The sequence below is a fragment of the Lagenorhynchus albirostris genome, chromosome 12, assembly GCF_949774975.1.
Source record: "Lagenorhynchus albirostris chromosome 12, mLagAlb1.1, whole genome shotgun sequence".
NCBI classification, from domain to species: Eukaryota; Metazoa; Chordata; class Mammalia; order Artiodactyla; family Delphinidae; genus Lagenorhynchus; species Lagenorhynchus albirostris.
Window position 1 is genome coordinate 86,178,620 of NC_083106.1, and position 24,295 is coordinate 86,202,914.

At 31.2% G+C, this 24,295-nt stretch overlaps 1 protein-coding gene across 1 annotated transcript in view; it reads left to right on the forward strand.

Moving 5' to 3' along the window:
• EYS (eyes shut homolog) overlaps positions 1 to 24,295 on the forward strand; it is a 1,671,360-nt gene that overhangs the window by 150,452 nt on the left and 1,496,613 nt on the right. The window contains exons 8-9 of the mRNA XM_060167756.1: positions 7,433 to 7,596; positions 17,174 to 17,434. Coding sequence (XP_060023739.1) covers positions 7,433 to 7,596; positions 17,174 to 17,434 — 425 coding nt within the window. The remainder of the gene's footprint in view (positions 1 to 7,432; positions 7,597 to 17,173; positions 17,435 to 24,295) is intronic.

Sequence of the window (24,295 nt, forward strand, 5' to 3'; positions counted from 1 at the left end):
ACAGTATGGAGGTTCCTTAAAAAACTACAAATAGAACTACCATATGACCCAGCAATCCCACTACTGGGCATATACCCTGAGAAAACCATAATTCAAAAAGAGTCATGTACCAAAATGTTCATTGCAGCTCTATTTACAATAGCCCAGAGATGGAAACAACCTAAGTGTCCATCATCGGATGAATGGATAAAGAAGATGTGGCATGTAAAGAGTTTTAAGAATCACTTTATTCCTAGTCTTCTGTCTCCTATTTATGTTATAACTTACAGACTGATTTAAAGACAGTCAAACAGATGTGATAATGCCACTTTTTTGTTTAAAGATTATAAATAACTACCCTTGTCTTTGGAATGTAGTTAAATCTCTGGAAGATTTCTAGTCTCTGGTCAGTCTTACCACTAACAACTGTGGGACTTAAGGCAAAGATACAAAGAATGGCCCTCTTTTTCCCAATCTTACCTCTACCATGTACAAAATAGATATTTCCAAACAACACAACAGGAAAAAAAATAGAATTTTAATTTTAAGTAGATAAGGAACTTCTTGTCAAAATGATTAAGGAGTTTTCCAAAAAGTTTAGAGAGTTATCCTAATATTTGTAACCTCTCTTGTCTGGACACAACCTAATTTGGTCATTTTATATAAATAAAAACCAAATTGTAATTTTCTGTTTGGTGTATCATTCATACAAAATTTTCAGTAAAGATTTTTAAGCTCTTTTCATTATAAATAAATCCATTAATATCGAGCAACTTTATAAAAAATAATGCAAGTTTTTTTGTACATAAAATACAACCATCTAGAGAGGCATTACAAATACAGGCAAACAGACTTCAAACTCTTCAGAACTTTTAATTTCACGTATGCCCTCAAGTATATTTTTCATTATGTTTTTAAAATTCATGAACATATGTATTAAGCTTAATATACTTTTTCACATATGTATTTAGCTAAGTACAGATACACAACTATGCACATAGATGATTAAGTTTTTATCTTTAAGAAACATTTGACTTATCAGCATATTAAAAAACAATATATATTATATTAATTTAAATAAGTAACTGTTTTAGGAAACAAGCAAATCACATATTATCTTATATACATATTTCTATTTCTCTGTATTTTTTAAAAATAATTACCAACTTTAAATAAAGTAATGAACATTTGCTGTTTTAGACTAAATAGAAAACACAGAGAGAGCAATCCAATAATTTTTAGCTATTTTATTTTTTCATGAGCACACAATTTATAACACTTTATCAACTTTTTGTTAGTCAAAATAAACATAAATATACCTATATAAACATAAATATACATCAGTTAATGACATGTGCACATTTTAATTTCCATTCTATAAGAAAAACGGTAATTTAAAACTATATTTAGAGATCAATATTTGTTTATTTTTCTTACTTAAAAATTATTAAGTTATCCAAAGATAATTTATTAATTCAATTTAGTATCAGTGTAAGGTCTTCCAAAGATTTGGAAATTGCAATTTACAATACCATGTTAAGTTCTTATAATTTACAGTATCATCAATAAAACACTCCAGTATATCAGTGTAGTAGAGTCAGTGAAAATGAATTAGATTTAACAGTTTAAATTATATTCATTATTAAAATTTCAAAAAATAAATACAATTTCAATTACGTCAAATTCATATTTTTATAATTATAAACAATCTGGGTAAACAATAATAGAACACCTTTTTAAAAGTTAAATTGTTCTAATTTGCCTAAGGAGTCTTTTAGGTATTGGGAAATTACATAAGATTTATTTTTAATATAAATAAACCTCTGTGTTCACATATTTAAAAAAATCAAGACTTCTGAGTTCATGCCGGAACTCTAAGCCCCTAGTGCTCTATTCATCTAAAAGACTAATTAAATTATCTGCACACACAGGTACACTTTTTCTGCTTTGTTAAATTTTTGGCAAAGGGAAAACACAAATATAACACAGTTAAACATTTTCTTCTCCTTGTATTTTTGACTGTGTGAACAATAGTCCTAGAATGTACATATAATTATAGAAAATTATTTATGATCAATTAATTTAAAATTTCCCTAAGGAAAAACAAGGAAGAAACAGCAAAAAAAAAGTGAAGGAAAGCTAGCTTCAGACAGATATACAGTCATGATTGTTAAAAGTTAACTATCTTCAGGACTTCCCTGGTGGTCCAGTGATAACGAATCTACTTTCCAATGCAGGGGGCCTGGGTTCAATCCCTGGTCAGGGAACTAAAATCCCACATTCCATGGGGCAAATAATCCCACACACCACAACTACTGAGCTCGTGCACCTCAACAAGAGAGCCCATGTGCCGCAAACTACAGAGCCCATGCACCCTGGAACCCACATGCCACAACTAGAGAGAAGTCCACGTGCCACAATGAAGAGCCCACATCACAAATAAAGATCCTGCATTACTCAACGAAGATCCTGCATGCTGCAACTAAGACCTGACACATCCTTGTGCATTAAACAGTAATCTCTCTGTTAGACATGGGAGACACAGCTCCCAAGACCTTTTCTCTTTTTTGTTCTAATGCATCTGTCAAGTGAACAATCTTGTTCATGTCAGAATTCCCCCAGAGTGACCACTGCAATTGCAGGTTGTCCTTGAGAAATTATAATAATGAGAGATGCCCATGACTTACAACAGGAAGGGGGGATTGTTTGTGTTAAGGCCAGAGACACCAGAAGGACCCCAGAAAACATATCAGGCATCTGTGCAGTGTTACATCTCCAGAACCTGCCAGAGAAGCTGGTCCCAGCTCAGGGCCAACAAAAGTGTTCACAAGACTTTGAAAAAGTGACTCAAGGAATATTCTGTTCACGGAATGTAGACTGATGTGACCATCTGAAATCATCACTCATTTACGTCATGTAGATGATGATGTTACAGGACCTAACCATACTCTTACAGATTCCCCAGAGGAAGTGATGTTGACAGAGAGAGATTTCATCTCTTTAGATCCAATTGGAATACATAATCAAAAAATTCCTAAAATGTACCTGTATGTACCTATGTTACTGTCGTAGTAGGAGAGAAGAAAATCCAGTGGTCTCAGAGAAGGGTACTGTTTGCAGTCTAGAGTACTGAGCTTTGATAATGAGGCTATTTTAATTGGATCCTTGCAGAATGTTGTGTTTGTTCACTGTTGACCCTCCAAAAGACCACCAAACAATTCTGTTAAGGGCATAATTAGCAAACACAGAAGGCCTAGCCTACTCACAGAGGAAAACACTTGCAAACTCAGGAATAACTCAGTGTACACCACACATCTCATTGGTCAGTCTCTTACTTAATTTTCTCCAGTACTGTTTCACTAGCTCATGCCAGTACTTAAAAATATACATGTGTATTGTCTCAGCAGAGTTGAGTTCCATCTCTCTCCTATTGCAATGGTCATGAATAGAGTCTTTCTTGCCTGTTTAACTTTGTCCAGTGCAATTTTTACTTGATTAATACTTTTCTAAGAATCCAGGTTTCTGCATATTATGATAAAGAAAAGTCACTCAGTCCTATCCCTGAACTCTCTTTGCATATCTATTTAGTTAACAAGGGCCAAAAAATGGTAAAATATGTGTCATATATTAGGCCTTAGAGTTTCTCCCCATTAGATTCCTTTGCTGAGTGACTTTACTAATATAATGTGGAAATGGCAAAATAATTTATACAAACATACAAGATATTCCATGAAATGACAGCAAATTTAAATAAAGTTGTTTACTTGCATATGAAAAACATTTTTCAAAAGTATGTTGTAAATATTATACATGTAGCTTCTATCCAGCAGAAGTTAATTTTTTGTAGTAATATTCTGTAATATATATGCATCAGTAGTAATGAATTTCCAGAAAAAGGAATTCTGGAAGTTTTGTTTTCCCTCTATTCTCCTTGTAAAGGAAAGATCATCCACAGGCTAGATTTAAAATTTTGTTATATTCCTGCCTCAAATAAAAACTTTTAATATTAAGAATAAAATAAAATATCATTCCATTTTTGTGTATTTTTTAATGATGGCATTTTGTACAATGACACAAGTTAATAATTGATTATAATATAATTATTAATTACAAATATCATAATACAATTATAATTGCTAATGTAACTTTTATTATATGCAGTATTATGTATAACCACTGAGTTTTCCAGGGTAATTTATATTTGTAATTATAGGTTTTACTCTAATCATAGGCATACATGAGTAGATCTCAACCTTTTTTTGCTCAAAATGCTCATTGAAAATCTGATGAAAGCTGGAAACAGTTCCCTCACGATAGCTTATGTACACACAAGCACACAGTTTTTCATAAAATTTCAGAGGGTTAATGGACTCCTTTTAAGTAGATTCCTTGATTTTTTATATTGAAAAACCGAAAAATCTTTCCCCTACATTTGAAAGATTGATTCAACTCAGTAAGTATCCACTGATAGAATTTACTGTCTTATAAATTTTTCTGAGAGATCTCTTCTTATCTCTAAATTTAATTATAGAAAACTAAAACTCTAGTAGAAGACTAGGCTATGAATATATAAGAAACCCCATTGAAATACCAAGTTAAATATTTCTTAGTGCCAGCAACTACTTAATGGTTTTTATATACAGTAAATAATTGCAGTAAAGAATTCACTACCATCAGCATATGATTAAAGCATTTAACAAAGCTTTAAATGCAACTTAGGTGTTCATATCACAATTTTTAGACAAAGGATAGTGTGGTTTTTGGTACATAGTTAAGGAAATTAGACATGTTTTCATTTGGTTCTTTCAGTTTTTCTTAAATCCTAGTAATAAATTATTTTGAAAATAAACCAAAAAGGAAGGCATATAATTATAGGAAAAACTAGTTTGCTATAGTCTGAATTCTGCACTATTATTTTTTGTTGTTAAAACATTGTTTTATCATGATTTTTTTGTGTATTAGTGACCTAGTTTCTAATAACTAAATATACAATGATTCTTTAGTGTATGACATTTTTATCTCCAGCATAAAATAGCAAATTGTGAAGTTTTTTGTGTTTTTCAGTATAAATCAAAAATTAAGCATACATGAAGCCTCACAGATTCTAAGCTTTGAGTGTGATTAGCTGGTAATATCTACTTTTTTTTCTTGTGTTTATTGAATCATCCCAGACTATATTGAAAACAGGCAAACAAACAAAATCTCTGTATTTACCCAGTACCTGGGAAGCATTGCTCTTTTCCAAGTTTTCATGGGCTAACTGGATGTATCTGTATACTCTTGACCAGACCAGGAAACAAGAAAAACAATCAAACAGGAAAGATGGGGCAGCTGTTACAGGTGGGGCAGTGAGTGTCAGAGCTGCGGTAACAGACACAGGGTTAGAATCTGAGTCACAGGAAGCAGATAACCACCCAAAGTGACTCTCTCCTGAGGGGTCACACTGGACAGTGCAGCCTGGGTTTCATCTACTTATTTGAAAACCCATACAATTTCCTCTCTACAAGCAGACTGTACATACAGTTTAACAGGACTGTGCATGCTACAGTACAATAATACTAATACCTCACAAAATAAAAAAAACTTATACTAAGAAATCAAGAAAACATATTGTGTGTATGTGTACAGAACATAAGCCAAATTAGATTTTAGAATAAGACTAATTAAATTATATTGCTTTTAGAATTAAAGCAAATCAACTAAGAGGACTTCCGAGGTAAATGGGATAATGGAAGAAGATAATGGAAAATTTAAATATAAATCCAAAATTTCCAATACAATCTCTACAAGACAGTACAGACAAACAGGGAGAAAAAACACAACCATTAATTACTGGTGTTTATGTATATGTTACTTATGAGTAATTGAAGTTTTAGTGCTTTGTATTTGCTAGTTGTGTTGAAAGTGAAGAATTTACATATTGTATTTTTATATAGTGTATTAGAAGAATTGGCAAAATTTGAATAAAGTTTACAGGTTACAAAATATAGTATTAAAATCAAAGTTAATTTCTTAGCTTTGATAATACTACTGAAGTAATGAAAAAGTATAATCCTTGTTTTTATAAGAATACACATTAAAGTAATTGAGGATAAAATGCAATACAATCACAAATTTCAGAAAATAAAACTAATAATATGAATATATATGTATGTACAGATGTATATAAACATATAGTACATATATATATATAATGTACACATAGATATATACGGAGAGAGAGAATAATAAAACAGTGTCATTAAATGCTAATATGTGGTGTTTTATATGTAAGAGCTTATTTAACTTTGTAAGCCAATTATAATAATTTTCCTTTAATTTAAGAAACTTTACAGCAAATATACTCTGTATGTAGGAATGATTAGGCACTCAGTAAGGGATAAAGATTTTCTGAAGTACAAACACATAGAGAAAACATGTAAATTCAATTATAATACTTTAGTCATTGATTAAGTTTAAATAGCTTTTGAAAAACACCTCATCTGTCCATGTCAAAGACCTGTTCTCCTTCCTAGTGGAGTTAGAATTCTTAATTGACTTCAGCTCCAAATAGAATAATGGAAAACAGATTCTCATCTAATGGTTACCCAACGGAGACTAGATCTCTATAAATAATTAATTTGTCATTAAAGGATCACACTGCAAAACCAAATTCCTAATTGTGTTGCTACTAATAGGAAATAACTTAATGGACTTAAAAAAAAACATAAAGAAAACATGGAAATATTCAGAGAAAAAATTTTTTTTAAAGTTACCAAAGTTCTACTGTGTTTTGAACTCTCTTCTGAGAGCTAGGAAAGGATATGCTTGAGTTTAAGCATTCCATAAGATGTGCACTTCTCTGGTGACAAAGTTTGCCTAATTCTTTCAAGTAAATCTATTGGGCATATCTGTGTAAGATCTCTAAAAATAGTTAAAGTGGTAATTTTTTTAAGAATAGGTATAAATATGACTTCCACGCAAATATAAAATAAAGTGTTAAAATTTTACTTAATTAATTTTTCATAAGGGATGCAATAAAATGTTACACTCAGTTCAAAGGCAGATCCAAATATCTCACTCAAGGTGAAAAAGCTATTTAGTGATAAAGGAAACAGGTTTTCCATGGATATGGTTCTCAATATAATGCTATTTCTACCATAACAGTTAACAGTTTAGCAATGTCTATAAAATTTTGAATAAATAAAAGCTTAAAAAATTTCTACAACTTTATAGTGGATATTGATCTATGTAACTTTTTACAATTTATGTATTACTGTTATAATTTGAGAATGAAATGAATTTGACTGTTGAGAACAATTTTAATATAAATTAAAAGTGAATATATTTTATCCTTGCTAAGAGAACACATGAATTTAATACATAGGGAAAATAAGAAATTCAAACAGAAATAATTGTAATATTTTAGTATATAATGGACAATTACAAAATTCTTATTTTTTATTTTTTATAGATATGTGCAAATGGATGTAGTTGGTTGATTAAAGAAGATGATAAGGGATATTGGTGCCTATGTAATTCCACATGGTTTTGCAAAATGTGTCTGGAAAACACAACTGACTATGAAGGAAGTAGGTGTCAACAAGCTATTTATGAAGAGGAAATTAATATATCCAGGTATTTTATTCATCATTTCAACAAAGAATATTACCTATTTATCAAATTATTATAATTATACTGATAAGCCATGATTGAAATATTTAATAATATTTAATAGTATTTATTTTTGTTTAAAATTGTATTCATGCATCAAACATATGTAGTTATTATATGTTATGCAATGTGTATTATATATTATAAATAACAATAGAACAAAAATGAGGGTGATAAAGAATAGGCTTATATAGAAATAATTTTATCACATTAAAATTAAGTTTGTATCTGAGGAAAATTAAATCTGTGACAGGTTCTGATATGTTAAGATGTATATGGTAATCTGCAGAGCAACTATTAAGAAAATAACTAAAACAGTACAGTAAAATAGCATTACAGGTATTAAAATTTTTCCCTCAAAAATATTTTCTTAATACAGAAGGAAGTGGTATCAGAAGAACAGAGGTTTAAAAAAAGACATAAAATGTCTGCAAAACAAAAAAGGAAATGGCAGACATAATTCCAACTATATCAATAATAACATTACAATCAAGTGGATTAAAAATCCAATGAAAAGGAGAGATTTTTCAGGCAAGATAATTTCCAGATATATACAAGTGTATACTGTCTATAGGAGACATACTCTACATTTAAATGTACAAACAGATTGAAAGTAAAATGTTGAGAAAAGATATATTGTTCAAACAACAACCATAGAAAGTTGGAATTTCTATATTAATATCAAAACAATAGACTCTAAAAGAAAAGACGTTCACTAGAGAAAAGGAACATTTTATAATGATAAAAGAGTCAATCCATCAGAATATGTAGCAATTATAAACATATGCACCTAACAACAGAGACCCAAAGTGCATGAAATAAAAACTGACTGAACTGAAGGGAGAAATAGTCAATTCAACAAGAATAGCTGAAGACTCCATTTCTGCACTTTCAGTGGTGCACACAACACTTGGCAGGAGAATGTCAAGTCTACAGAACATTGGAATGACATTATAAATCAAGTAGAATGAGTAGATAAACACTCCAGTCAACAACAGCAGAATAACATTATGCTCAAATGCACATGGAACATTTTCCAAGATAGATTATTTACTAATACAAGCTGCAATATATTTTAAAATATTGAAATTTTTAAAAAGTATGTTTTCTGACCACCCTGAAATGAGATTAGAAATCAAAAACAATTTGATAAATTCACAAAAATGTGAACATTAACACAATTCATATAAGTCAATTAATCAAAAATAAATCAAAATAGAAGAAAATCAATTGAGATTCATTAAAATGAAGACACAACATGTCAAAACCCATGTGATGTAGGTGATGCAGTGCTTAGAATATAAATTATAGCTGTAAAAATCAAGGACAATCTCAATCAATATCCTAAACTTCTAATTTAACATGATAGAAAATGTAGAAAGGAAGGAAATCATAAACTGTAGAGTGAAATGAATTAAATAGAGTATAGATAAAGAAGAGAGAATATCAACAAAACCAACGTCTATCCATTGAAATGATTAACAAAATGAATAATCCTTATCTATACTAAGACAGAGAGAATAATCAAATTACTAAAATTAGGAATGATAAAGAGAGTATTATTTCTGAAATTACAGAAAGGGAAAGGATTATAAGGAAACATAATGAACAGTTGTATATCCAAAAATCTAGGTAACTATGAAGAAATGGAGACATTCCTAGAAAAGCATAAACTACTGAAACTCACTTCAGAAGAAACAGAAAATCTAAATAGATTTTTTTTAAGTGAAAAGTTTGAATTATTAATTCAATGAACAAACAAAAGATTCACACTAAAAAATATCTAGGACTAAATAACTTCACTGGGGAATACTTGAAACATGTAAAGCAGATATAATAGAAATATTAACTCTTCTAAAAATAAACGAGGGAACATTTCTCAACTCATTCTATGAGGCCAGTGTTACATTGATAACAAAATCAAAGACATCACAAGAAAGTAAAACTACAGACCAATATGTCTAATTAATCTGAACACAAAAACCCTCAACACAATTGTACGCAGCAGATCCAGTAACATATAACAAAGATTATACACCATGACCACGTGGGATTCATCACAGAAGTGCAAAGTTGGTTTAACTTTCTAAAATCAATTAATGTAATATGTCATGTCAATTTAATAAAGGTGAAAAAGAAGACATATGATAATTTCAATAGATGCAGAGGAAAAAGGCATTTGACAGAATCCAACACCCCTTCATGCTAAAAACAAAAAGAAAAATGAAGATACAATGGAACTTCTTCTTTCAAACTAATAAGAAATTTAAAAAGAGAGAGACAAAACACAACTAACTTATTTAATGACAAAATAATGGAAATGAAAATTAAAAACCAGATAATACTTTATACCCTCTATTATCAATAACATGATCAAAAAGAAAGATTAATAGAAAATACTGGTGTTGGTGAGGATTTGGAGAAATTGGAACCTTCCTATGCTGCTCTTGGTATATAAAATGGTGCATGCAGGTACTTTGAAAAGGGGAGTTATAGATTTCCATAAAACCCAGCAATTACTAGTAGATACTCAAAAAAATGAAAATATGTTTCTATACAAAAACTTCTACATTAAAGTTTGTAAAGTTTTATTCATAATAGTCAAAAATTTGAAACAACCCAAATGTTTATCAAGTGATGATAAATGGAAAATAAAATGCATTACATTCATGAAATGGAGTATTACCAAGCAATAAAAAGTAATGAATTCCTAATACATGCCACAACATGAACGAACCTTGAAAACATTATGCTGTGGTAAAGAAGTCAGTCACAAATGACACAAGTACAGATCAATAAATATTTGTTTTAAAAAACAATTATTTTTCAGGATCTTTTTTTTATAAAAAATATCCTTTATTCTGTAATATAAATGCATTTTTTCTGACTGTGTTTTGCTCTGTTTATGGTAACAGAAATTTACCATAATTTAATGAGAATACACAGAGTTCTTTAGTAAAGTGTAATGGGGAAATGGCTTACTATTAGATCATAGATAAAACTGAATTGCAACCTTATACTTTATTTGGGATCAGATTCTGAATGTGTTCAGAGACCTAAAGTTAAAAGGAAAAACAAAAATATGATGTAACTGAAAGAAATGTAGAAAAATATCTCCATGATTTTGAAATGGAGAACTTTTAAAATCACACTATTGATACAATGAAGTATCACCTCACACTGGTCAGAATGGCTATCATCAAAAAATCTGCAAACAATAAATGCTGGAGAGGGTGTGGAGGAAAGGAAACCCTCCTACACTGTTGGTGGGAACGTAAATTGGTACAGTCACTATGGAGAACAGTATGGAAGTTCCTTAAAAAACAAAAATAAAACTACCATATGACCCAGCAATCTTACTCCTAGGCATATATCCAGAAAAAAACATAATTCAAAAAGATACATGCACCCCAGTGTTCATTTCAGCACTATTTACAATAACCAGGACATGAAAGCAACCTAAATGTCCATTAAAAGAGGAATGGATAAAGAAGATGTGGAACATATATACAGTGAAATATTACTCAGCCATTAAAAAGAACAAAATAATGTCATTTGCAGCAATGTGGATGGACTTAGAGATTGTCATACTGAGTGAAGTAAATCAGACACAGAAAGACAAATTTCATATGCTATCACTTATATATGGAATCTAAAAAAAGGGTACAAATGAACTTATTTACAAAACAGAAGTAGAGTCATGGATGTAGAAAACAAACTTATGATTATGAGGGGATGGTAGGGAAGGGATAAATTGGGAGGTTGGGATTGACATATACACACTATTATATATAAATAGATAACTAATAAAACCTGCTGTATTGCACAGAGAACTTACTCAATACTCTGCAATGGCCTATATGGGAAAATAATCTAAAAAAAAAAAGGAGTGGATATATGTATATGTACAACTGACTCACTTTGCTGTACACCTGAAACTAACACAACATTATAAATCAACTATATGCCAATAAAAATTTTAAAAATAAAATAACTAAAACTAAACTCACAAGGTACAACTTATAAAGCCAAACAATTATAGTACTGTAATAGAAATTAAGGATTTCTTTCAAACGAATGACACTAGCAAAACAACAAAATAACAACAATAATGTTAACAGGTGGTTGATCATTCATGCAAAAATATTTTTCTACTGATATATACTTCATAATAGTACAACTTAAAGTGTATAATATAAATGAAGTATTTAACACAGGTTTGAGCCTGACCACATTTTTGCCCTAAAATGTTCAAAAATATTTTCTGGGAATTTGGAAAAACTTAATGGGGACAAAAAAAAAATCCCACTAAAATTTTGTCCCTCAGGACTTCCAGATAGTTTTTGCTAAGTATGGGATCATAATTTCAGAAAACCGGGAAAGACTTTTAAGTGTTCATGGCTCCAACGCATGTATGAAGCTTCAAGCTTACGCACAAGTCACCAATCCCTACTTACTACCAGACATATAATAAAATGAAATCAATTCATTCGTATACTCATCAAACATTTATTGAGCACTCCCTAATTAGAAAACATTGTGCAAAATGTTGTGGAAATGAGATCAAATAATGCACCATCCATAGGTAAATTAATATTCTCCTCAGAACACATCTCATGGTCATTTCATTTCATTTAGAAAGCAAATATCTTTTTAAACTACTAAAATAACTATTATTTTCACTTTCTAAAGACACAAGTAGTTTGTTTTATAGCACTGAATTTTATGGCTTTCTTTCTGGAAACTTAAATTAAACCTGTTTCTCTACAGTCTATTTTAGGAGTTTCACATTGTCCATGTAATGCTAAGTATAACCAAAAACACTATTTTTCAGTCATAAGCAAGAGTCCTATTTCAAAGTGTAAAATCTAAAAGTCCATGATAAAAGCAGATATAGCTTCAAGACCTATGTCTGTAGAGTCAGGAGGCTTGTATAAATATATGTTTATGTGAATTTGCCAGAGAAATATATTTTACTTGTGGTTTAAAAAATTATTTCTGAACCAAGAAGTCTTATGATTATTAATTTCTAAGACTATTGTAATTTCTACCGTGATATCAGTACCTTTTTATTAAGATATGAATTTCTTGTTCTCTGTTTATTTTTAATTTTTGGTTTAACATGCAAACTTTGCTGCCTCCCAGGCAAAAGTTTTTTGTGTTACATTTTACTTTTGGAAAAAGAAAAATAAACTGGTCTATATATAAAAGTGGCTTATTGTTTGTGTGTATGTACGTATGCACGTATTTTTGGTTTTTATTAGTCTTGGTAGCACTAAACCAGGGGTTCCCTGGCAGGAATTGAACTGCACAGCAGGAGGTGAGTGGCAGGAGAGTGGGCAGAGCTTCATCTGCCACTCCCCATCGCTCCCCATTGCTCATTTTACTGCCTGAACCATTGCTCACATTACTGCCTGAAGCATCCCCACCACCACCTCCCCGTCCATGGAAAAACTGTCTTCCACTAAACTGGTTCCTGGTGCCAAAAAGGTCAGGGACCGCTGCAGTAAACCACGTTTTCTCTAGTGGCTGGATCCTTTTGACTATTGCATTTACATGCACTGATATATTTTTTACTCTTTATTGTCCACTGGAAAATATCACCTTGTTTCCTTAAGCTTTATAGTAAAATGATATATAGGTCATTACTTAATTCATTTAAGCAATTCCAAAATAGATATTATTATACTGTCCATATGCATGCCAAAATTAATTATAATAAACTTAATTAAAGGAAGCATTTTTGTATAATTAAGTTTCAACTATAGTGTGGGTTGAAACTTAGCTAATGTATACACAATTCTCTCTCAGGTATCTTTTTTTCTTTCTCTTTTGGGAGCAAACCAATATGGTGTTAAACATATACAGTCAAAGTTTGACTATATTATAGCTTCAGGCTCTATGACTTTTCATGCTTTTTTCATATATCAAATAATAAAAATGTTTTTATGCATGTTAGATGATTCTGTGCTACCCGGGCCATATTTTTATTTTAGTCCATAATATCTAGATAGCTTTTTATATGTCTAACCTTTTTTGCATTGCTTTTCAAATTATCTTCTAAGACTATGAACTTTTTGAAGCTATTTATTCAGAACTTTTAAGATGACCTTTCTCTTGAGCCTCACCCAATTTTAAGATATGTTTTATGATTACATAGTAAAACAATATTAATGGAGCATCTGCTGTATATAAGACATATGGACCATAATCTTAGGACTCAGAGTAATACATAAAGTAATATATTTAATGTCTTCTATTTCTAGATTATTTTTCTATTAAAAACCTAAATGGTGAATAAAACTATTAAATGACAATATTTAATACTGAGACCATACTTTCAACATACAGACTTTCAACTAATGTGTTCCTTTGTCCTTTCAAAGTGAATGAGCATTATTAATAATTAATCTATAAAATGTGATTAAACCAGGCATGATATAGACAGACTTATATGCCATGTGACAGTTTAGAGTTTACCTAGAATTTTTTTTTTTTTTTTTTACAGAGTCATGGGGGTGGCAAGTGAGAGGTCATTGAAGGGGAGTAATTGTGTTCTATAACTTTATTTCAGGTAAACATAAGCACATTTGATATAGCTGGTGACAGAGTAACCTGCTCAGTAATTAATATACTTCATCCTCCTCTATGAAGTAGATCTAGTACTGATGATTTTACAGATAAGAAAATTATTTATAAATAAAAATTGTTTATAAAGTTATATATATAATTTATATATTTATTATAATTATATATAAAAGAGAAAATTATTTATAAAATAAGTTAGAGAAGAAAAATTAGAGCCAAGCCTGGTGCATTGAATATATCAAACCATTCACTATACTGCCTGCCATTAACAATCTCAGTGATTCTTGGCAAACTGCATCAAATGGCCAAGTTTTTTACAATGACAAGAAGAAAGGTTTGAACTAACTGAATTTTGACACTCTTGCTGGTCCCAAACACCTACCATCATATACTTTTATGAGTGTAATGACTTAGGTTCAGTAGGTTAATTTTCATTAATAATAACAGAGTGATTTGACATTGCTCTTCTCAACTCATTATAATGTTTATATGACTATTTTAAGTGTCCTTTGAATAGTTGGCAAGGGATATTTGAAAATCAAAAAAATTAGACCAAAAATTTTCAGTATTTTTTAGGTATCTTTCTCGCCTTATGCTTTCTTTTTCTTATGACTTATATGTACGTATATGTAATATCCAAAAGAATAAATGTGGTATATTATATAAGTTATAATCATTAAAATGGTATCTCATAATCCACATTACCTAAGGTGATACCTAGCATATAAAGAAGACCCAAGAATATTTGTTCAATACACTTAATAAATAACTGAAGTACTCAAAAGATGTGTGTATATGAAATGAAGAAAATACAAGTTAAAAACCAGTATCTCTCTAACTTCAGAAAAACATTCCTCCTTTGTTAATAGCTAATCTGGCTCTCACCATTAAACCTATAGATATTTTCAATAATTTACAAGAAACACAGACTATATTTCACAATTATCTTGAAATAGAGAAAACCACATTAAAAACTACTAGAAAATATTGGCTAAATTGAAATTACCATAGGAATTAATTTTGTGTGCATGCTATTAAAGTCTCATCAGGATTTTCAACATCATTGAAATCTATACTTAAAAAATTTAAAATGACTCAATGAATTGCATTCATGTACTCAAGAAATATAGATATTTAAAAATTCCGATATAGCTCTTAAAGGCTCTGGATGCGCAGGCTCAGCGGCCATGGCTTACGGGCCCAGCCGCTCCGCGGCACGTGGGATGCCCCCAGACCGGGGCACGAACCCGTGTACCCTGCATTGGCAGGCGGACTCTCAACCACTGCGCCACCAGGGAAGCCCTTCATCTATATCTTTAAAGAATAATTGCACTCAGTGAAAAATTGAGTTTGAATAATCCATTATGTGTAATAGTAAACACACACACACACACACACACACGCGCACACACACACACACACACACACACACACACTATACAATAACTCTCCTGCCTCATCATCCCATCATGTAAGATAGGTTAATTTCCTCTCTTAATAATTCCCAGAATATTTGTACTTAATCCAACCTCAGAGATATTGTAATAATCTACTTATCACCTTCCCCACCCCCTGAAAATTCTGAGTGTCTTTCCAGCACCTCATTTATTTATTCAATCATTACACATTGAACAAGGTTTCTTGGGTCCTTCTCTCTGTGCTAGGAACTGGCATATACTAGCATATATACTGGTGATAAGAATTCAGAGGGAATAAGACAGCTATTGTTCCTGCCTTCAGAGAATGTACACTATAGGCAACTAAAAAACTGAGATACTAAAGCATTTGCAATAAAACCTATTAGGGTTATAAATATTAGGGTAAGCAGAGGGTGCCTTCCTTGAGATAAAGCCAGAACTTTGTTCACATCAGCATTACCTCATTTAGGTCAATGCCAATCACATAGACAATGCAAACATATACTTATGAATGAATACTATCAATAGAACCTAGTATTAATTAAAATCCTATTAGTTTTAGGCATGAGATGAAATATTTCAAATTTGTTTTATGCTGGATCAGCCTATCAATAGTGATGCCATTGTCCAGGAATGCCCGGGGCACTCACCTGGCCAGCACTACCTGTGGCAGCCCTCACAGACATTTCCCCAACTGGAACCCATTGGGCCACCAGACTGGCCCTTGTGGTTCTTATCATGATTGTAAGATGCACCTCAGCAATAACCATCAGAGAACTTTGACAAACAAGTTTTATTACCATAGTTTGTGGAGGAAGGTAGATGGCACTCCTGGGCCACACAGCAAAGTCGCAGCTCAGGTAAAGAGACACAGAAGACCTGGGGTTCTGCTTTTACTGGGGTCCAGGGTGGGATGCCTAGTGGTTTCAGTGTTCATTCTATTAGTGAATTTAAAACATGAACGTGGGAATTAAAGAGCAAGAAGGGAAAAGCAGGGTCCCCACAAAAGGTTATTTATCAAGGTCAGACAGGGCTTTCTAAAACGGGAAAGTTCATGGGGTTGGGGGCTTGGCTTGGTTTTTTATGTACTTGTGTAGCTGGCAGTGTGTTTATTTCAGATGAATGTCTTTGAAATGAAGGCCTTGGTAATCAAAAGCGTAATGTCAGGCACTTATACTACTATCAAAAATTGTCATAATTTTCAGGCACTCACAGTAGAGAAATTTCCAGCACATTTTCGCAAAAATCCTGACACACACGCACCGTCATTTCACCTCAGCAGGTCACATAGCAGTTAAGTGGCAGGACCCGTATTTAAGTCTAGATCTGTTTGTTGCCAAAGTTCTTTTCAAGCATCATTCTGCACGATAACCAAAATTAAATTTTGCCAAGAATGGACACTTCCTACAAGAACATTTTAAAAGTACACCACACAACCTTCTTTAATATGTCCTCATCCTGTGGATTTAAGTAAATATGCGATAAACATTTAAACATGTTAAATTATATGACTAATTGGGTTTTTTGCTTTTCAGATGCAGCTGTTATCTTGGTCACATGTTTAGAGTCGGTATACTCAATGTTGATGACTGCTTAGGAAACCAGAGCACATCAGTGCAAGGCCTCTGCCTGACCCATTTGCACACCTGCAGTTGTAGCTCTCTGCAAAGATGTGAAAGACACATCTGTGAAATAGAAACTGAAGATTGTAAATCTGCGCCCTGCAAAAATGGAGCAACAGGTACACATTTATATGGCTATTTCTTTGGCAAATGTTTCCCAGGATTTACAGGCAAGTATTTCTTGAAATCAAATTGTCTAGTGGATAAGGTGGTTAATACATTTATTTAACATATCTCAAATGTGTCTAATGATCAGTTGTAGCTTGCTTTCTCATTTGGCAAAGTAAAAATATCTTCCCTTGGAATAATAGGATTGCTTCTTTGGTCAATTACACGGCTGACTACACAGTTCTGGCTCATGCAAATAAAGATGCTAAGGCCAGGCTGCACCACTAAGAATATAATGTATATGTCAAAGGTCTGAAGAGAAAATAGGCAACCATAACCTCCCAATAATAGTGCCTAAACAGCTTCAGTACACCCTTCAACCTACTGTTTGGCTGCCTAAGCAAACTGAGTGCCAAATTTTTCCTAGTTTAAAAGCAAAATTTTGTTTCAGTATTTTTGAGGTTAGTTTAATGCCTTCACATTAATAGGACTAAAAAATAAAAACATAAAATCACAACCATACTATATTCTTTGTAAAATCATAGAGGACAAATTTCACAGGGGCTACATAGTAAAAAGGCAGTTTTGATACAAAAATATCAGAGATTAAGCATTAAAATTTATGTTATTTGAGATTTTATGTTTGGTCTTACATTGAAGTGATGTTCATAATAATTTCAAAACTTATTTATTATAATTGCCTTATAAAAATCAGTATGGAGACAATACAGGAAGAAAACATAACTGTCACTTTTAAGTCACACCTAACTTTAAACAAAATAATGAAAAAATTGTCATGCAGTATAATATCCCATTTTATTAAGCAGACCCAACTCTAGAAGCTATTTGGACTTCCATCTTAAAATGAAAAAAATATTTTCCCTATTCGATATTTAAAGTAATATGCTGAAGCTTTTGGCGGAAATTTAAAAAGATAAGTTCTAAAAACGGAAATGATGATATCATTGGAATAAACGTATGGCCATCCAGATTAGCTTTTTAAGGATGAAAATATATTTGAGTACACAAATTCTGGTAAGCTTGCTAAAAAGTTTCTCCCATTACTTCACATTTCACATTTCAAACATGTTTTTAGTAAAAATAAGATAGCATAAAATGTGCTAGTGCTGTTGAAATAGTTGTATCTGACTTAGAAAAAACATACCTATATTCATCTGTTTTTATCACATAGGGTATCTTTGAGAATTCAGTGAAAATACAATGTTAATCAGCAATTATACATAAAATAGAATAAAGAATGAAACTTAACTCTTCTAATACCATTACTAAGAGAAAATGCAATTTGGTATTTTAATTATTTGTGTATATATGTATATATACATATGTATATGTATACACATTATCAATGAGCAATCTATTATTTTATATTTCAAGACTGAATATTACAGTTATCCATTCTATGATCATTCAATATATATTATATACACATTCTTCATATAGTTAAACCACACATTATATAGTACTTACCATTGGTATATACTAAAAATAATTCATATGACTTACTTCCCAGCTGGGAATAAAAACATTGCATACCCATCTGATTGTTTTTCCAATCTGAAACACAAAGTTGTATCTGATTTTGATTTTGATTTTGTGGAGTAATAAAAAATTTTGAGTATTTAAAATTTGAAATTATATTTGGAATACTTTTTACAGGCTTTTCATTATTATTTTTTTTTCTTCTGGGAAATGTGTCTTTACTTAATCACAGTTCTTATAAAGACAGTTTCACTTATCTCTTTCCAGGGAGATAATAGTATTATCTGCGAATAAGGGTAGATTTAAAAAATTTACTTAATTGGTTTTATAGTACTGTTTGGTCAAATTTCTAGGATCAAGTACAATGCCAGTGGTAAAAGTGGTCATCTTCTTGTTCCTGAATTTCATGAGACTTTGTGTCTCCATGCCACATGGTGTTGGCTTGATATTAAGTAGATAATAAATAAAGTGGAATCTTTCCATTTCCAATTTAAAACATTTTAAATAGAAATAAAGGGGGAAGTAATAATATGGCACAATAGCCATTTGATAGAGTAACATTTGCTTTTATTTACTTTTATAATTTTTAAATACTTTTGTATAGACATACAATAATGGACTTTTATGTATGTTTATATTTATTTATTTTTAAAATATTTAGTTAAAAACTTTTGTCAGTTGCTTGTGCTTTACTTCCGAAGGACATTTCAAGATCATGATTACTCTTTTGCTTTGTGCTTCATCTCCCATGAACCAGTCATTTTTGTCCCATTACCACCATCACCCCCTAAAAGTTTATGTGTGTTTCTAGAAAATTTGTTTTCAGTGTTACAGTTTTGTGCTTATTTTATGCAAAGATGTGGAAAACTCTTCTTACTCTGTACTCTGAAATATTTAAAATAAACTGGTTTGAAAGGATGAAAAAAATTCCTTAGGGTTTACCAACCAATGAATAAAATAAATATTTCTGCTTATTACTCTTAGAAAGGTTAGTTATTCTCTAAACTTCTTACACTTTCCAGGGCTTTATTGAGTCAATTTACTAATTTACATGACTTGAGATAATTATTAAAATCATTGGCATTTAAATAATAATTTTATCTTAATTAATGTTTATTTCTTAATTTTATTCTGATTTTTATATGTATGTGTGTTTTCTTTTTAATTAGAATAGAGTTTATACTTTTATTTTCAAGGAAATTATTCATATATTTAACAATTGTCAAGTTTTTTCTGCTTTTTTAATTTAATACTATATACATTTAATTATAGAATTCCTTTCTCTAGCTTTACTAAACTTTCCAATGCCTTGCTCTTTGCTTTCTTTACTTTTTATTTCTTTGTTAACCTTTAGGTAATTTACAAATTATCAAATTTTCTTTGTTATTTGGTAATGCAAAATTGGAGGCTAGAGATTTTACTCGGGGTATTGTTTGCTTGTACTCTAGAAATTTGATATGCAATCTTTTTGCAGTGTTTTCTAAGTAGACTGTTATTTAAGGTTTGATTTCCAATTTCATCCATCAGTCAATATGGCATTTTAAGTTATGCTTTCTGAGTTACTTGGCAATTTTGTTTATTGTTTGGTTATTAATTTCCAGTCACTGCATCATTAACACAGAACAGGGTCATCGATAATTGCTATTTGGTATATTTTTTCTTTTATTTGGAAGTATATAGAGAAGTTAAATCATCTTTTTACAATTTTCCCAACTGTAGGGGATTACAAGTAACTACTGGGGGTCTGAAGGGAAAGGGGCTAAGAAAAATCCCTACAGTCAAGCAGAAAGAGTGTTGTAGTTTGTTAGTAGTCCATGTATTCAGGACAAAAGTAAGGAGTGTTGGATTCATACGACTTATCTGCTATCATTGGCTTAGCATATCACAGTTCTTATAAGAATAATACTTGGATATTTAGACATAATGTATATTGTCTGTGAATATTCTTTAAAATTTCTTTTTCTATGATTTAGGTTTGGGATAAGACTAATCCTAGGAGTTTTTCAGAAAAGGATTTTTAGGTGCCATTTCAGATGTAATAAATCCAAATATTTGGAAGTAGTATTCAAGAACAAAAATGTTTCAGTTTGTAATTCGGACTCCCGTGTGTCTTTGATGGAATGATTCTCCTATATTTCTTCATAGATGTAAACTTACACGTAAATATAAATGGGTTTACATACTTTGTCATTCCATTTCCCCATATTAATTGATATTTACACACACCTTCACTACTCTTTACATGCTTACCTTATGGGTTATAAATTTTTAATTACCTTACCATATTTTTTTTTCTTTTTTTTTTTTCTTTTTTTTTTTTTTTTTTTGCGTTACGTGGGCCTCTCACTGTTGTGGCCTCTCCCGTTGCGGAGCCCAGGCTCCGGACGCGCAGGCTCAGCGGCCATGGCTCACGGGCCCAGCCGCTCCGCGGCATGTGGGATCCTCCCAGACCGGGGCACGAACCCGTGTCCCCTGCATCGGCAGGCGGACTCTCAACCACTGCGCCACCAGGGAAGCCCCTACCTCACCATATTTTAATAAAAATCAGTACTTGTACCACATTCCAGACCATATACAGACCTTAAATATTTGAACCACACCTAACCCTCTCTAAATATCTACATATTTTGTATATGTTGTTCTGCATATATTTAAAACTATTCAAGACATTATTATTATAATTTTATACACTCAATACTTACCTATACTTATCCACATTGTGCCATTTTATTTATTTTATTACTTTCCTATATCTCCAAGCTTCCAACAGATTACTTTTTACCAAACATATGATAATTACTATTTAGAATATCATTTTCAGCTTTTATTCTGGGATGAATTCTCCATTTTCTATTTGTCTGAATGTATTTTTAGTTCACCTTTATATTTAAAAGATGTTTTATAGTAAGGGATAAGCAAATGAGTTAAATGAAAGAAGGGACTGTAACTACAAGTTAAATATCTTTACAGTAATGTATTTAAAGATGTATGTCTCTGTATGGCTATATTGCTATATTGAGCATATATATATATATATATATATGCACAAACACATATATGTATATGTATGTATCTATCATCTGTAAGTCTATTTATCTATCTATCCTTCCTATGATATTTCTAACCCTATAATATCTTTAACTCCTGTTTATCAGTTCCTATATTCCTATTTTTTATTTTATAAAACATATCGTGTCACAGAGAATTTAGAAAAAGGCTCAGACAGCTGAGATATCAAATGATTCACACAATTTATGCCACAACTTGAGCCATTCACTCCAGGTCTCTACTTATAGAATTCCATCATATTTTAAGTCTGTGGCTTCTGTATACTGATTATGTTCTAAAAAGCAGAAAAAATGGGGATGGGGTCAAAATATTTAACAAATCCAAAACTTCAACTATTTTAAGAGAATTATTCTCATTTAGCAATTAATACATATTTAGTCCTATTAATAATATGGGAATAATAGTTATGTTTACATTGATCCTTAGACTTTTGCTTCCTGAAGCCTGATCTAACCAAATAAGAGCAATAGAAACATATTTGAGAGGTAATAATAAAGAAAATGCTATGGAAAAAAGACAGATATTCTTCTCTCTGGAAGATTCTTATCTGTCCTTTGTGGATTTATATTGAAACTTCTTCCAAAAAAGACAAAAAAAGCATAATTAAACAGAAAATATGTGACTTTTAAAATGACAAAGGAATTGCAGCCTCAGTGAAAGTAGCCTGTGTTATTATGACTGGATGGCAGCTCTTTAGCTCCAGAATTTTCTTTCAAGTTCTGATTTCATTTTAAATTGTGATTTTCCCTAACTCATTAAAATGCAAAATCTATACAAAACAATGTATAGATTATGCAAACAATGTTTGCATAATTATAAAATAATTTACTAAATGTTGTATTTCAGGAAGAAAAAGGTTATGTTCAGGAATTTAATTAGTGACCTGGCAACACTAGATATTCAACATTGGTTCTAATTGTATGCACATCTGGGATTTCCTCCAAAAGAACTTGATTCTTAAGGGTCAAACATTTATATCAAAGTGTCTTAAAATAACCATCTTGTAATAAGGAGGATGAACAGCTTTTCATCAGAAGCAATGCAAATTAACTTCCCAAGAGAAATGACCCAATATATTCATCTTACACATGAGATATTTGTATTGATATATATACCATTTATGTTGACTTCATTTGTATACCGTGGAGTATTCGAAAGAAAATGGCATAAAAATATAAGCATGAACATCACCCACTCTGGGCCAAAGTAGCTGAAGGAAAAATAGTTTTTTGTCCTGTTTCAATCAGAGACAGTAATCTCTATATAGCACCTTACTTATTTTTCAATTTTTCCATTATATAGGTTGGCATTCTATTTCCCTTTTGTCTACTTGCTCACATTACTGTTATGAAATATTGAAGGGATCTTGAGCTTCCCAAGAGAAATCCAGCACATTAACAGGATGCGGTAGTATTACTAGAATATAAGACTCTTTTAACTCTTCCAGGCTTTATTTAATTTCATTACCTTTCATTTTCCCAGTGAATTTAAAAACCAGCAATAAACCAGTTAACAAAGCAGCAGCCATCCAAACAAGCAAAAATAATACAAAACTAGAGGCCCTATTTAAATATCAAAAAGCCCAAGATCACAAAGAATTTAAAACTGTTTCCCAATTTCAATATGAAACTACCCAACATAAATAGGTAACATGTTATTGATAATTTATTTTGGTATTTTTCTTTTCTCTTCATTCAAAGCACTTTTAGTTCTTTGAAAGAAAGAATTATTAGTACTTGTTAGGTAAGATTCTTTTTTTTGGTTTTCATTTCAATGAATCTTAAGTACATCGATAACATAGTTTTATCAATATTGAAGGAAATCCAAAAAAGAGAGTATATATGTACATGTATAGCTGATTCATTTCGCTGTTCAGTAGAAACTAACACAACATTGTAAAGCAACTATACGCCAATAAAAATTAATTTTAAAAATTTGAAAATATATGTATATTTCCATGGGTTTCTGAGTCCTAATTTTTAATTTAAAATAAATAGAAACTTTTTTTTTTTAATTCAGTGAAGACTCTGTCTTGGGGGGTAGTCAATAATTTTGCCTGTGAGATTAGAGAACATATTATCTGAGCTGAGCCCCAAAGGATGAATGGGGTGAAACCAAGATTTAAAAGGCCCTGTGAAAGGCAAGGTACCCATAAATAAGAAACAGCAAGTGACAGCAAGAAGTCTATAATTGGCAGAGATTGAGATAATCCACAGGTCCTCATTGTTAATATGAAAGTGTGATACATGACTAGAGTACAATAATTTCCATTATTTAGCAACTGAGCAAACACCAAATGAGAGTAAATGAGAACAGAGGTTGAGATAAACATGTATTTTTTTATACAGATTTAGGTAT